At 52.0% G+C, this 15,988-nt stretch overlaps 4 protein-coding genes across 4 annotated transcripts; 3 read left to right on the top strand and 1 right to left on the bottom strand.

Annotated features, from left to right (window-relative positions):
* Positions 1 to 318: 318 nt before the first annotated feature.
* Positions 319 to 2,914, top strand: CKM354_000907600 (uncharacterized protein; the record flags this gene model as incomplete). Its single annotated transcript, XM_044804482.1, has 2 exons — positions 319 to 523; positions 618 to 2,914. The coding sequence occupies 2 exons, from the start codon at positions 319 to 321 to the stop codon at positions 2,912 to 2,914; spliced, it is 2,502 nt and encodes an 833-aa protein (XP_044660417.1).
* Positions 2,915 to 3,905: 991 nt separating this feature from the next.
* Positions 3,906 to 4,232, top strand: CKM354_000907500 (uncharacterized protein; the record flags this gene model as incomplete). Its single annotated transcript, XM_044804481.1, has 1 exon — positions 3,906 to 4,232. The coding sequence occupies one exon, from the start codon at positions 3,906 to 3,908 to the stop codon at positions 4,230 to 4,232; it is 327 nt and encodes a 108-aa protein (XP_044660416.1).
* A 228-nt stretch (positions 4,233 to 4,460) lies between these two features.
* Positions 4,461 to 9,252, bottom strand: CKM354_000907400 (uncharacterized protein; the record flags this gene model as incomplete). Its single annotated transcript, XM_044804480.1, has 3 exons — positions 4,461 to 7,830; positions 7,916 to 8,107; positions 8,282 to 9,252. 3 exons carry the CDS (start codon positions 9,250 to 9,252, stop codon positions 4,461 to 4,463), a joined length of 4,533 nt encoding a protein of 1,510 aa, XP_044660415.1.
* Positions 9,253 to 11,945: 2,693 nt separating this feature from the next.
* On the top strand, positions 11,946 to 12,915 carry CKM354_000907300 (transcription factor HAC1; the record flags this gene model as incomplete). The annotated part of the gene is made up of 3 exons (XM_044804479.1): positions 11,946 to 12,423; positions 12,477 to 12,689; positions 12,752 to 12,915. 3 exons carry the CDS (start codon positions 11,946 to 11,948, stop codon positions 12,913 to 12,915), a joined length of 855 nt encoding a protein of 284 aa, XP_044660414.1.
* Positions 12,916 to 15,988: the final 3,073 nt, after the last annotated feature.

Raw genomic sequence — 15,988 nt, 5'->3', positions numbered from 1 at the left:
TGACAATTCACTCGGGACAGCAAGAGCGAGAGAGGTGAAGTAGCAGGAGAGCAGCGTTTGTCAGCGGAGAAAGGCAAGAGCAAGCTCGGCAGGGCTGTGAAGAAACGCTGCGTGACGTTGCTGCCTGAGACATGTCCGTTGCTGCCTTAGCCGCAGCTCGCCCGCTTTGTTATTCGACTAGGGTCACGCACCCTAATCTCGCTCTCGCTCCAAACAACTCTCACCAACACTCATCGCGCCGTCGTCGACGACGAGTCTGTCGGACGGCATAGTCAGAGGCAGTGCGCCTGGCTTGCAAATTGCTGCATTGCCATCCAAATGGCCAAGGCATACTCTGCAACGGCGCCAGGCGTAACGACGGCAGCTCCACCTTCAACAACGCGTCGCACAACGCGTAGTCAGAGTGCAGAACCCCAACAAATCGAAAAGACGAATGCAGCGGCTGCCAAAATTGGTGATGATGCGTCCAACACATCGGCGAAGAGAGGCGGTCGACAGACGAAAACAAAGGATGTTGTTGAAGGTACGCTTGTGGTAGCGAGTTGTTTTGCTGATCGGAAGCCGGCCGCCGAGCGCCGTTGTACCCCGAAGCGAATATCCACTGACTGCTAACCCAGAATTGCCCACTGTCGACGAGAACAGCCTCTTCGTGGGAGAAGATGCCGATGCGGAGGCCCAAGAGGACGTCGATGCACGCCTCGACGAGCAATTAAATGGAACTCCTCGTCGCAACTCCATTGGCTCCGCCTTCTCGGGCACAACTGCAAAAACGTCTTTCTCTCAAGATGAAATCAACAAACTTGATCACGAAGTCATCTGTGATGTCCTACCAGACATTCTCTCTGCTGCCGAAAGACTGACACAATTACTCGTGCCGAATGGTGCCAACACTGCACCAGAAACCTGGAAGGAGATCAAGCGCACTGGTTCCAAGCATAACAAGCTCTTCACGGCACGATGGGAATCGTTGCGCATCCACAAGCCCAGTTTGACCAGCGTCGAATACATCGAGCCACGCTATGTGCTACGCGCTCTGTTGAATGTCGCGTCCATGGCTGAGGTCCAGCCCGCTGTGTGGCGACCCGACAATGTGTTGTACAAAATCAATATGGCCCTCATGCTTCGCACCGTGCTCGTTCAGTGTGACCCCGCAGACTGGACAGAGGAAGCTACAGGCGCTCTTGAAAGTCTTGACATGGCATTCCCAGCATGCATTGCGGGTGGCGAATTCAAGTTCGCTGCGCTTGATCTCTGGCTGGAGCTTGCGGCACACGTCACTATCCACAGGCTGGAAGCTGCAATCGAATCTGAGCCAAACTTCTCCGCCCATGAAGAGATTGACAATGTCTTCTACGACGCGGACAGTGAATTCAAACATGCAAAGACTCTGGGCCTCGCTTCTGCGAATGAGGAAGAATTTGCGCGGGCAATGGAAATGGTCAACCAGCGCATCAGTGTTCTCAAGGAGCCATTTGGCCAGGACGACGGAAAGGATGCAACTGCGGCCAACGGATATCTCAAAGCGCAATTCCGGTGGGACGATTTCCGATCGCATGCCTTGCGTTACTTTGAGGCGCGCGTTGCAGAAGTCAACAGTCGCATCGAAGCTGCCGGCGGCGTACAGACCATCGTCTCTGGTCTCGAACAGGAAGTCGAGCGCCGCGCCAGTGAGAAGATGGCTGAGCAGATGAAAGGCACATACAAGAAAGCTGGTACTCCGAGACAGAGCCTGGGCGGCAAGAGCGCTATCGCTTTGCTAAAGGGTCGTGAAAAGCGCCTCTCTGACCAAGTTCCGGCAGCTGGAGCTCCGGCGCCTGTTGCAAGCATGTATTCCACAAATGACACGCTCCAGGACAGCGATGTAATCACGCATGATTTTGCCACTGGCCAGCGATCTGAAGTCGACCAAGACAGCTTTGAAGGTCCAACCGAAGTACAATCCACAGCACAACAAGCACTGGCGAGCTTTGCGGCCACTCAGAAGCAGAATGCGAGGAAAGCCAAAGCACGCCTGCTTGATCGACAAGAGAATGCTGTGCGAGTCAGCAGCGAAATGTACATGGACTCACAGACTCAAGCTCCAGTAGCGACCGGAAAGCGAAGTCGTGCGCAGATGGAGGAAGAAGTGCCTGAAGACTTTGACCCTACCCAGGATGATGGTTTCGAGAACGATACCCGCAACCACAACAATGCTGCACAACGTCGCGCCGAAGTTGCCTTCCAAGGAAGACCACCGCAACGATTCCCGACAATTGAGCCTCGCAATAGCGCAGATGCCGGCCCTTCAGCCCACGAATGGACGTCAGGCACCGCTCCCAGCCCATCCAAGCGACAACGCAAGAACCCCGGCTCTGCCATCCCACCTCCTCGCCCAGCACCCGCTCCCGAAGACGGCGAAGTCCCATCGAGTGATTACTACAAACAAGCCAAACTCGACGCCAAATACAACCGCGTCCTCGCTCCAGCCGCCCCAGTCCGAACCGAACGAACCCCCTGGACCGACGAAGAAGAAGCCGCTCTCATCGACCTCATCGTCGACCACGTCGCCGACGACGAAAAAATCGGCTACTCCAACCTCAAAGCCATCGATCAATCCCTCGAAGAATCCGGCGAAGCCAAACTCTCGCGTCGCTCAGCAGAAGATATAAGATTCAAAGCCCGAAATATGAAATTGACTTTACTTCTGGCTGAGAGGAAATTACCAAGAAATTGGGATAAAGTTATACTGGATAAGAAGGCGATTGATCGTTTGGCGCAGAGGGGGATTCCGTATGATCAGGGACGTAGTAGAGCTGCGGCGAGGGTGAATAATCCTTTGGGGCAGGCGAGGGCTCGGGCGAGTGTTACGCCTGCGCGAACTCCTGTTTATTCGCAGAGTCCTGGGGTGAGGTATGAATCGGGAGGTATTCTATGAGGACGCAAGATTTCTTCGTCGTAGCCATGAAGGGTGTCTCGCGGATATCTGTTCACGCGGTTGTATGAATTATGAATGGGTGGTTTTCATGGGAGGGAAAGGAAAAATTCTTTGGATTGTCAGATCGTCTATTTCGTATTGCAAAAGTTTATCAGATTTTCGACGATTGGTCTCCAAAATACTGTACGAGCTACGAAGGTGAGGTGAGTTTCGCAAGGCAGGCGAGAGAAGAGGAGCGAAAAACGAGGCAAAGTCAGCGAGAGCGAAAGAGAGAGCGCGCCAGATACATGTATTTTTTTTTTCGTCGGCTAACTCACATACATCATGGCGATAAGACAACATTATTACATCCCACAGTGTCCTCGCGATATATTTCCGTCTCATCTCGGTCCGTTCTCTCCACGACCCGGGGTATAGCATGACATGCTGGGTAATCATCGATGAGAGTGCGCAGCTCCATTGAGACCCAAAGAATCAGAAAGATTGCAAAGTTGCCTTCAGATCGATACAGAAATTCAGGAAAACGAGCAGTAGATTCTCCTCCTTGGAATAATAAATCCGTAGGAAGAGACCCGTCGTTGCAGCTCTTAGTCTTGGTCTTTGTCACGAGTTTCTTGATCCAGGTGTCTCTAGCCATTATTCCCTGAGAATTTGTTCGTATCGTATCGTATTAATACTTTTGAGGCCGCTGGATTAAGCTCAGACTGAAAATGTTCTTGATTTTTTTTTTTTGTGGTTATACGATTGGTCGAACCAGCGAATGATCGATCCTAAGGACTTTTTTTTTTCTTCTCTCGTCTTCTTCTTCTTCTTCTTTGGAGAGATGATGTGCATGTATATATATATATCACCTACCTGCTGGCCTACTGTGAGCGACTTTTTCGTACCGACTAAGACGGAAAAAGAGGTTTAGCGAACCGTGTTCACCTTATTACTTGTCTCTGCATACCTTTTGTCAACCAAGGCATTAGAGCTCCATCCGCCTCAAAAAATGACAGACTCCAAACTCAAGAGAACTGGCTCCCAAGCTTCAGGTGCAAGTAATCCACCAAAAAGGAGAAGAAAGCCAGCATCCTACCCAATAACCAAGAGACGCAAGACCACACCGAAGAAGAAAGTCCCCTTCAACCCAGCGCCTCTCCCTCCCTCCGCTGAAGGCCTCCAACACGCCGTCTTTAATACTCCGGAACTCCTCGAAAACATCCTAGTACATCTTCCAGTGGAAGATATTTACAAAGTCCGAGAAGTAAACAAGTACTGGAAAGAAGTCGTTCAAACTTCCCCTTCGATTCTCTGTAAATTATTTGTTAATAGATAGATAGATAATTCTTATACGCCGGTCTACCTCTTAACTACTAGAGTAAGCAGCACGCTCTATAGATTTCGACCGAGGGAAAAGCCTTCGAAAAACCCTCGCCTTCCCTTTACTTTGCAGCCTGCGTAGCCGCTTCCTTTGCCTCTGTTTTTCCTTCGGACAATACTAGGTGTCTAGCGAGTCCTCCTCTCACCAGGTCCTATCTCTCCCTTCTTCTCTCCTCCTTTCCTCCTAGTCCTCTTTCCCTACCAGCGAGAACTGTTCTAGGACCCCTTCCTGGATAAGCCACTTAGCTGTTGCATGCAGTCCCCTCTTTGTGTTTGCCAGATCCTTCCAGTTTGTAGATCCCCCTGCTTGGAACAGGAGGTGTCTCCTCTCAGCCCATCTTGGGCAGAACATGCATACATGCTTTGGTGTTTCATGTCCCTGCCCGCAGTCACAGTCTGGTGTGTAACCTGGGACTCTCCTCTTCGCGAGGTATTGCCTCATCCCAATGTGCCCTGTTCTGAGGAGTGTGACCATTGTGCTCTCTGGTCTGGTGAGCCCTTTATGCAGAGCTAGTCCTACAGTGGAGGAGGTGGTGGTTGTCCATGCAGGTGGCTGTTCTCCTCCTGCTCTGGTTCTCCTCCCTTCCTTTTCTCTCTCCCACTTCCTGTTCCACTGGTGTTTTGCCCACCATGCCTTGTGACCCAGGTGTGTCTGCATTGTGGTCTCTTGGCCCTGTACTAGTTGGAGGATTTCCTCCTGTCTGGTTTGGGTTGGTGCAGCAGGGTGCCTTGTTCTCCTCCCTGCTTGTGCCTGTCTTCTGATCTCCCTGCACCTGTTTTTGATGTATTGGTATGCAGGCTGGTTGTCCTGTTTCTTGGCTGCCTGTCTGGCCAGGTCCTGGGTGTACAGGTGAAGGGGAGCAATGTTTGCTTCCTTTTCCAGGACTGCTGTTGCAACTGACCTGTATGCTCCTGTGATGTTCTTCATTGCCTCTCTCTGGATCTTCTCAATGGGTTTGGTGAGGTTTCTGCAGTAGCCTTGTGTGCCTTCTGGGTTGGACCAGACTTGGCAGCCAAATGTAATGGCTGGTCTGACAACTGCTGTGTACAGGTGCCTTGCTCTCTGGAAGGATGCTCCCCATGTGGATTTGCACATTCTCTGGAGTGATTGCATCTGGTTGGCCCCCTTCTCTGCTGCTTTCTTGATGTGTGGGCCCCACTTGAGTTTGGTGTCTACCCATACCCCAAGGAGCCTGAGTGAGGGCAGTGGTTCCCCATCAAATCCTTGGATCTGGACTGTGGCCTTGAGGTTGTGCTTCCTGCTCCTGGTGAAGTGGATGAGTTGGTATTTCTGTGGTGCAAATTCTGCACCATGTTTTTTTGCCCATTGCTCACACTTTTGGTGGGCTTTCTCCAGTTGCCTGCAGTTCTCCTCTGTTGATATGCTGTATGTCAGGATGTTGGAGTCATCCACAAAACCCATTGCTGAGGTGTTCCCTTCGTGTAGTGTTGGGAGCAGGGTTGATGCAAAGAAGAGGAAGAGAATTGGGGACAGGGTGGAGCCTTGGGGAATCCCTGTGTTCTGAGGCCTTGGTTGGTCCATAAACCCTCCCAACCTGAGGCAGGTGGTCCTGTCTTGAAGGAAGGATTGGACAAAGCTAACTATGTGGTCTGGGAAACCCTTCATTCTGATGTTGTGGAGCAGCCTCTGGTGGGAGACTTTGTCAAATGCACCAGAAATGTCTAGGCAGAGCATTGATGCAACCGCTCCTGGCTTGGCTTTCCAGATAGTCCTAACTTGTTCTGTGATGAGGTCCAGTGCTGAGGTTGTAGACCGGCCTGGCCTTGCACCCATCTGTTCTTCTGGGAGGAGCTTTCTTTCTTCAGTTTCCTTGGATATCCTCCTTGCAACTACCGCCTCCAGGACCTTTGCTATTGTGTTGAGTAGGGCAATTGGTCTGTATGCTCCTGGCTTCGTGTAGTCTGGCTTCTGTGGCTTCCTGAGCACCACTGTAGTGGAGTGCTTGAATGGCTTAGGGTGGTATGCTATCCTCAGGCATGCAGTGAAGAGCTTGGCCAGAATTGGGGCAAGTTGGTCTCTGCATTCCTTGAGCAGTAGGTTTGGTATCTGGTCAGGCCCTGGGGCTTTGTTGCTAGGCAGTTTCTTGAGGATCCCTTTCACCTCCTCTGAGTTTACCTCAGTTTCCATCTGGAACTGGGGCGGCAGCTGGGTGTGTTGGATGTCACTCAGGTCTGCATCTCTTGGGTTTGGGAAGAAGTGTTTAGCCAGGATTGCTGCTTTCCCCTCGTTGGTGTCTCCATTGTGCTCTGGGTCAGCAAGGTCTGGGAAATGTGGCAACTGGTGCCCTTGATTTGGCCCCTCCCTCGCCCATTTGGCCATCTTCCAGATCTTCTTAGGGTCCTCTGTTACTTCTCTTATAAGCCTTCTCCAGGCCAGGTTCTGTTCCCTCCTCACAACCTTGCTTCTTGCATGGGAGGCCTTGAGGTATTGTTCGTGGCTCCATTCTGTCTTGCTTTCCCTCCATTCTCTTCTCATTCTCCTTGCCAGCTTTGTGGCATCTCTGCACTCCTGTGTCCAGGCCATCTGGGCATAGCTTGATGGTCTGGCTGTTGGGACTGTCTCTTCTACTACCCTCTGGATAGAGGATTGTATTCCCTTGGCTAAGGTGTCCAGGTGTTCCCTTGTGTTGACTGGGAATTGATTGAGTTGGTTGGTTTCCTGGGAAATGAGACTCTGGATCTGGGTCCAGTTAGCAGCTTTCCATTGTTTCCTTTGTCCCTGCTTTGGTAGCCCATAGAGATTGATACAGAGGGTTGTCCTTATAGGGATGTGGTCAGAGCTGTGTGTTTCCTCTGGGAGGGCTTTGCATTCCTGGATTAGGTTCTGGAGGGAGAGGCTAACAAAGACCAGGTCTAGTGTTTGGCAGCTGGCCATGTGTCTTTCCCATGTGATTGTTCCTGGTTCAAGGGCCAGCTGTAGATGGGCCTCTGCAACCGTTTCAATAAGTTTGTCTGCCATAATATGCTGGGCCTGGGTTGTGTTTCCCCCCCATCTTGGGTGGTGGAGGTTGAAGTCTCCTAGGACAATGTGGTTTGTAGATATGTCTTCTTGGGGTTGCGTAAGTGCCTCTTGGAGTGCAGGTAAGGTCCCATCTTGTCTGTGGCTTGTTGGTCCTGATGGATTGTAGCAGTTGTGAATGGAGATGGGTCCTGCAGGTGTCTGGAGTTGGATGGTGACCAGGTCTCCTGTGCCGTAGAACAGTGGCTTCCAGTTGGTGGTTCCAATCTTGTCTGACACCAGCATTGCGACCCTTGGGTTTGGCTGGGGTGGGAGGACTATGTGGTATCCCTTCTTGGCCTTGGTCTTGCCACTTGTTGTGTTGAGCCATGGCTCTTGTAGTGCAATAACCGTAGCCTCTCTTGCTGCTTGGCTGTCTAGCAGTAGGGTTTGGGTGGTGTTTGACCTGTTGACATTATGTTGGTAGATTGTCATGGTTTGGTTACTCATGAGATACTTGGGAGAGGAGCTCAATTGGGTCGATGTCCATGTCTTCTTGGGGCATTTCTGCTTTTCCCTGTGTGTCCTCCTTCTCCTGTGTAGGGGGAAAGTGGAGCTTGCTTGTCTGCTTCCTGCCTGCCATTGCTGTTGCTGTGGTGCCCGAGGGCCTGCCTTTGTACCTAACATCCCTCTGTGGAGGCTCAGCTGGTGGGGCTTTCCTCTTGAGGGCTGTGGGTTCTGTAGCATTGCCTCCTTGTGTTGGGCCTGAGGCTGCCTCCCATTGCTTTTTGAACCACTCTGAGAATGCTCTTGCTTTGGTCTTTGCAGCAGCTTTGTAGCTGCATTGGAGGGAGTATGCCTTGTGGTCTCCCCTGCAGTTGCAACATTTGACTTTCTTCTCCTTGCAGCTGTCTGTCCTGTGCTTCCCTGCACATTTTCCACATATATCTTCTGTAGCCCTACAGTGGGTGGTAATGTGCCCAAAACTGTTGCACTTGAGGCATTGTACTATCCTCTGCTGTGGGTGGTATGGTTCTACTACACACCACATTGATCCAATAGTTATGCCCCTCTTGCACATCTCTCTTGCAGTCTGCTTGTCCTGCACTGCCATCACGACTGATGAGAAGTTGGTCTCTTCCCTTGCCCTCTGGTTCTTGAGCCAGAAGGCTTTCTTGATCTTGAGCCCATCTGGGAACCAGGTCAGATTGTCCTGGTCCAGTTGTACCCAGCTGTTCGCATCCTCAGGCTTCCAGGAAGTCCTGATGCTGTGTACAATTACCTGTGTGACAGGTGATTCTACCTGGGCTCCTGGGTATGCAGCCCTAAGCCATGATTGGTCCTTTTCCAACCGGCTTTTCTCTCCTTCTCTGTGGAGGATAACTTTAAGGTCTCCACTTGGGAGTTTTTGCACAGCCTTAAATTGCTGGACTCCAAGTTTCCTTCTGAGCTCGTCATGGCTCATCTTCCTTGCTGCTTCTCTTTCTTCCTGGTTTCCCATCTTCACTGAGATGGTCATGGATGCCTGAGGCTGAGGCCTTGGCATTGTGTGTCCAATTTGGGCTGTCTGGGCCCATGTTTTGGGGGTAGTAGCAGTGGGTGTTGGGCGGCTCTGGAGGGTTTCCTGGATCGCTTGAAGAGTCTGGGACTCTTCCTGGCGGAGGGCGTGGTGGAGGAGGGCCTGTTGGGCCTGTTGGAGGAGGAGGAGAGTTGGGGAGGGAGAAAGGGTCGACTGGGTGTCGAGGTGGCTCTGGATCTGTTCAGTAAGTGTTTTCAGGTTCTTTCTGATTATGGTCTGTGTCTGTGTAGCGTTAGTGGTTTGTCTCTGGCCTGGTGGGCCAGAGATAGGTGGTTGCTGGCGGGTTTGGGCCGCCTGGGAGTTGGAGACGCAACCTCCTCCTCCCGGGCTCCCTCCTCCGCTCGCGGCGTCGCGGTATCGGTCGGGGGGTGTTGTCGCGTGTTGGGAGGCCTCGAGGCCTCCCGCCGTCGTCGTCGTCGCCTGCTGGGGCGCGGTCATGGTTCTTGATATTATTTGTTAATATCCAAGAGCCCAAACGCATCTGGACGAAAAATTTCTCTTCCTCAACCGAGAAATTCAAACTCGCTCCAGCCCCAGCTGCAGCAGCAGGACGAGACAAATCAACAACAAAATTGAGTCTTGTCGAAGGATTCGAAATTCGCGAGAAAATGGGTCTTGTTGGTCACGAGCAAGACTCAAAGGGAAACTTGAATGTCCGACCCGTACGCTTAAACCCTTTCCTAGAAATCATGAACTACCACATCACATCCCCGCTCCCATCGCCTTCCCATCAAAGAATGACAAACGGCTGGGTGGAAGAAGTGGAAGTGTTCTTCAATGAAGCAGATCGACAGCGATGGCGGGAGTGGATTGAATTGGAAGATTCTCTGTTCATGTCTGCGCAAATCACGGATCCGCCGACGAGGAGGGTGGCGTTGAGTCAGAGAGTACGAGGGTGCGGTTCTCATGGAGAGGGGTGTGCGGTGGAAGTGAGAGTGGATTGCGATTTTGAGTGCGAGGGGAAGTTTTGGAGGCGAGGGGGAGGGGTGATGATGAAGGATGTTTTTCGGTTGTTGGGGTTGGGGTTAGGGGTTGGGAGGGTGAATTTTCCGGGGGAGGAGACGATTACTTCGAATGAGATTACGAGGTTGGGACCTGTTGTGGGGTTTGCGAGGATGAAGGGGCATGATTTGCGGGATGAGGTGCAGTATGTTATGAGGTTGCATTCGAGTGTTGTTCCGTCTGAGGAAGAGTGGGCGGATGTGGAGAAGGAGGAGGTAGGGAAAGAGGCATAACCGTGGCTACTTCTGAGTGCAATCGCAGGTCGCTAAGCCAATCACCAAAGCTTTTCATGGATCGAGAGCCAATCTCGTTAGGCGCTTGCACTCAGAGGTCGTTGAATCTATAGAGGTGGTCACGGTTAGGTCATCCCGTCGTGTCGTGTCGACTGGCGGAGGTCGCGTGGAATGCCTTCCCGATCTGGCCATAGACCGGCGGCTGCAGGCTGTTCGAGAGGACGAGATGAAATGTTGTGTAACGCAAGACGTTGCGATTCCGTGCGACTGATGGGATCGCGCCTGTCCATCTTTTCATTTGGGTGCGCGGAATTCATTGATGGCACTCGGGCGTGTGTTGATTCGTTTTCAGGATCGATCTGGTTTCGAGCGGGCATTCGAAAATCGCATGGAGGAACGGTCGACCGGAGGTAGCTGCGCAATGCATTTTCTCAAAGCCCGCGCTGTACTCAAATCTGTACGCAGTGTCTGAAAGCTGCCTCGTCTAGATTTCGAAGGGTTGGTAGTAAGTAGTTCGCCAGCGTCAGAGATGGAGAAATGGTTCGCGCCAAGACCAAAATGGCATTTTCGATCAAGTCGTGCAACTCCAAGTTGACGACCTTTGTTCCAGTGGAGTCCGATCGTGGTGATGCCCGATGCTTGTAGCTCTTCAAAGCTTTCTTTTCGGACGCCAGCTGCGTACTCTGTTGCAGGCCATTACGGCGTGGCTTTGTGTGCTCCACAAGCTGGTCTCGGCAGTCATGCACCACTCCGGCTTCGCGATGATGACTGTGCCAACAAGGCGTGCTGAACATGGCATAAAAGACTCAGTCATCGCGAGGGACATGCCGCGAGCAGTATATGGAGTGGTCGGGATCCGAAAGTGCAGATGCATGGGTGGTGCGCTCGAGCGGCCAGAAGCTCGGCACGGAGATTCTTTTTTGGTGGTTCAGGAGCTATCTGCTGCCACCGATCTTCCGGCCCATGGGGTTGGCTTGACTTCTCTAGCTGAGGCAAACCAGGGGCCGAGCACGTAAGGCAATCTGCGGCAGATTATGTGGTTTGCGTACTTCGGCGCGCGTTCCAGCGTGCCAATTGGAAGAAAGGGAGGGAGGTGCAAGGTTCCCACCAGCTCTGCAATTCACCGTGGCGTGAGCTGTGCGGTGTGCGAGAGCTGTGGTGAGTCTGTACGAGGCACAGGCAGTAATTCGACCGCCTGTACCGGACGGCGAAAGAAGGACAGGAAGGGCACGATAGGGCAAGGCAGCGTCGATACGGTTATAGTTACAGTACAGTTTCGATGACAAGATGTTTAGATGGCACAGCAAGGCAGATACGAAGGCCCATGTCAGGAGAGGCTGAGATGAGGTGCGCGGTGTTGGTGCTGATCAGCGATGTTGTGACCTAAAATTGGACGGGGCACGAAGGGGAAGCTTCGAGACGCGTGCCTGCTGCGCTGGCTGCAAGTGGTCGTCAATGGCCGCTCTTCACGTGACGGTGTCATTCACTTGTCCGCGCCTTCCGCTGTCCAGCACCACCATGGCTGCAACTGCTATTTTCCACTGAGCAACTCGTCGACTCGTGCATCTCGCCAGGACAGGAGCAGCTGCACACAGCACCACGTACGGCGAATTGGGAGTGGTGTGGCAGCACAGCACAGGGGCGACGGACCCGCGGCTCTGGGAGTGTTCGAGGGAGCTGACGACCAGGGTTCCACTCGGTGCGCAAGCCACAAAGGTCCCTGGGGGCTTGGCTCGGCCATTCCTTCTTAAGCCTGCCACTCACCCGCGCTTTGTGGGAGGGACAGCTGGCATCAACTTCCATCCTCTAGGCGACCGCTTTCACGTAGCCTTGACAATTCCCACCATGGAGCCCGCCATCACCGCCCTTCATTCATCACCACACTCCACAGACACCATGTCCGAACCACAATACCTCAAAATGGAGGACGTCCACCACAGCACATCGGCGTCGCCCGCTCCCTCGGCAGCCACCGACAGCGCCGCCTGGTCAACATCATCGCCCGCACCCATCGTCGTGCAATCAAAACCCACCAAGAAGCGAAAGTCATGGGGCCAGGCACTCCCCGAGCCTAAGACAGCGCTACCACCTCGCAAGCGCGCAAAGACCGAGGACGAGAAGGAGCAGCGCCGGATAGAACGCATCAAGCGCAATCGCGCTGCAGCTCACAACTCCCGCGAGCGCAAGCGGCAAGAGACCGAGGACCTCGCCGTCAAGCTCGCCAAGGCCAACGCGGAACTCGCTGCCTTCAAGGCTCACTTCGGCGAACTGCCATCACACATCGTTCTCCCTGAAGTCAAGGTGGAAGTTGACGACTCGGGCGTCATCACAGCCTCCGCAGCCACACCAGCACCTTCACTCACGGAATCACATGGTGAGTACCACTGCTGCCCGCTATACCGAACGCATCATACTGACTCATCACAGGCTCGCAAAAAGACCCAGCAAGTCCAACTCCACCAGCTGACGAACACGCTTTCCACCACATCAAAATGGAACCCCACGACATTCCCGTTCAACTCAACGTCCCACAATACGAGGACTCGAAGCTGTCTGCTCTCACGCCGCTCGACCTGACACAACATTCTGCAGCAATGTTGTGCAATGACCTGCAGTGTCGGTCGAGCCGCATGACCAGCAGTACGGCTTCGGCAGTAACGTGGACACATCTTCTTTTTTCTCTGATGAATTTCAACCTCCAGAACTGCTACAAGACACTTCTAATAGCTTTATGGACAACTTCGCCTTCGCGGATGGAGCGCATGATGCAAGCATCTGCGGCTCGCTTTTCTCGATCGATGAGTTCCTCAACGTCAACGAAGATTCGCACTTGGCGGTCGACGCCCAGACGTCTGGCGCGGTCTAGTACTGCGACGGGTCACAGCGCACCGCTTCAGCGCGAATCTTCTACTGACAACGAGGCATCTCAGACTTCGACTAGGGATCAGAGCGCTATGAAGCGAGCGCGTGCTCACCAGAAGGGACAGGCGGCGTTAAAGGATAGGATACCATCAAATGAGGGATTAGCGATTGGGAATGAGGGGTATGAAAGCAATGGCGTTGCGGATGGATGACTATCTCAGCTTGACTCGGTGGTATACTTTGCTACTGCCATGAGCGATGGACTACGTATGACTTTTACTGTAGCCATTAAAAGCTCTTTTACGTTTCATGATCACACATCTTCTCACCTTCTCACCGCGTCTCTTCACCGCAACGATATTGTACCACTGGGTCTTTGACCCTGATGCAACACACCGCCGATGATCTTCAGGAGGAGATCCAGACTTCTGAGGACGAGGCGAAATGGTGCGTGCGTCACGTGTAGCGAAACTCTATCTTGTTCGGCACGCTCCTTCCTGTGTCTCCGCTCCTTCGCATCCTTTCAGACTTCACGTCTTCGTGGTTTGGAAACAAATGATGTGTTATTCGTCATTTGCTCTCGACTCCAGCTGATCAGAACGCAACTCAAGAATTCTTGACTAAGCGCCTCGGATGGTCCGCGATGTGATGTACGATGTGCTGGAAATGGAGTTGTGTCGGATTGGGAACTGGGATGTTGGTCTTGGTCGTTGCGTTGCCTTTCTGGGCTGATGAGATCTCTTCGTACAGTTGGAGAAGCAGCTTTGGAGTTGTCCCAGTCTCGAGACCAGAGGGTTGTCTTTCGAGAGTGCGGTTCGGGCTGATCGCGTCACTTACGACGCAATGACCCCTCTCATAGGACAAGATCTTGGTCCGTTACCCGAGCCAAGACGCGTGGTTGAATTTCTGCAGCAACGGGCCATGATGGAATGAACAAGTAGGGATATGTCTTGCGATCGTCTCGCCGCACTGCGATGCGAGGAGGCTCAGCAATGGCGATGTTTCGATGACGAGAAACACGAGACAGCCGGCCGATAGAGAGATCATCTGCAGTAATCAAGGAAGAAGAGGCTATGAGTAAAGCTTTGCTGACATATAGCAGAAACAATACGATTTTGTTGGTCTCACGTTTCCTGAGCATTGGTGGCTTATACTCGGAATATCAAGGCTACCGATATTGTTCTCTTCGGTCTTGTTGTTCGTACGGATCTATTTCCAGGCCCTTGGCGTGCGGCGGCGTAGGGCGATGATGTGGTTTTTTGCCATCATTGTTGCTATCTTGAGTAGTGTTTTGGAATTGCTTCCCGGCACGGCAGTATGAGACATCATCGGGAGAAGGACTGCCCAGTCTGACCACTGTCATTGCTGGGCATTGGCAAAGGGCACGGTTTCTTCTGTATGGTCTGATTGGTTTCCTATGTGTGACCCTTGTTCGTGCCCTAATGTTCAAGACAGATAGAGTCCCGGTTTTGGGACTATGAGAGATGGTATATAAGGCTTTTGATACTGCTGGCCACTGGTCTCCTCAAGTCCACGATAACAGGTACTCCGCAATCCCCCATTTGACAACAAACACCGAAACTACCAACCAAAGATGCAATTCACAAACTTCGCTTTCGCCGCTGTGCTTCTGTAAGAAACATCGCAGCCTTCTGACTTTGCGAATTTTTATCGACAGATGGCTGATTCTTGATCCTATAACAGCAGCCCTTTGGCTTTTGCGCAGGCTCCCGCTTCCAGCTTCGCCGATCAAAACCCAAACTACTACCAATACGAAGAATACTGCAAATGCGTTGGTATGTCTTTCATTCTTTCCTTGCAATGACTACATACATTGCGATCTCGTTGGAGCAGAGAAAGGTTACTAAGCTTCCATCGAAGGCTTCACTGGAGCACCCGACAACATCCCTAACAACGACCTCACCTCGAGAGTCTGTAATGGTTGGACGGGAGGGCATCTCGTTGATGCGGGCATTTTTTTGCAAGTAAGTTGCTTCTTTCTCTTATTCCTTTGTTTTCGTCGCTTTCGTCGTATACTCTCCTTCGTCAAGTCAACCCCAGAGAAATACCACATGCAGACAAGAGCTACCTTGCCGTCGATCATACGATCTAGAATGTGTAGCTAACGTAATATCTCTCTCACTCCGCAGTGCCAAGACGTGGGCCCGAAATTTATCGACGGCTTCGCCAACACTTGTGCTTCTTACGGCAAAGATGGCGCTCGAGGTGCGAAGTGCTGCGAACGTAATCAGGAGTATCAGTATTGTCCGATTAAGATTCCGGGGAAGATGTGAAGCGATGGTTTAATCGTATGCAGAGGAGAGCTTCGGAGAGAAAGAAGACTAAAGGGACCACTCTTTTGGTGAAACCACAAGGACCGATTTTACCGCTTTTTAAGATCTGATTACATACGATTGCTGGAGACTCCGCGCGTTCCTCGTCACTACTTTCCTTAAAATAGAAATGAGGAAAGCAGGAATGGAAGGTTCTTGTATAACTCTCCTGCTTTCGCTGTTCTTTTGTTATACTTTCTTTCAGCTGATTGGAGTGAGGATTCCAGTCAGAATGACCTTCTTCAAGATGCACTTCACCACTGTCGCTTTCGCTGCTGCGGCGCTTTTGTACGTGCGCAAAGACAGGACCAAGAAGAAGAATGATCGCTAATGTGAACGCTTTAATAATAGTAACCCTCTGGCCCTCGCTCAGCTTGGTCGCTCCGGAACTTCTCCAAGTGAAGACAGTGTCGCAAGTGCGGATTATTGCCAATGTGTTGGTATGTGTTAAGCAAAAATTTGCTCAAGTCGTTTTGACTACCTGATGGAACGAACATAGGGCCATTGCCGGCAAAAATTCTTGGTCGATCGACTAACATTGCATCTTACCAGGCTCTTTCGCTTTCCCAGACGAATCCCCCAACCAGCCTCTCACTGAACTGGTCTGCAATGCGTTCCAAGGAAATAGGACTGATGTGGATGGATATGCGCAGGTAAGTACTTTCACTTCACATCCTCTTGTTGTTGTCACCAACCGACATAAGTACTGATTCTCTCATTCTTTGATAGTGCTTCGGTGTAAGC

Source organism: Cercospora kikuchii, assembly GCF_019650295.1.
Source record: "Cercospora kikuchii DNA, contig_00006, whole genome shotgun sequence".
NCBI lineage: Eukaryota > Fungi > Ascomycota > Dothideomycetes > Mycosphaerellales > Mycosphaerellaceae > Cercospora > Cercospora kikuchii.
This window is presented reverse-complemented; position numbering and strand designations above follow the sequence as displayed.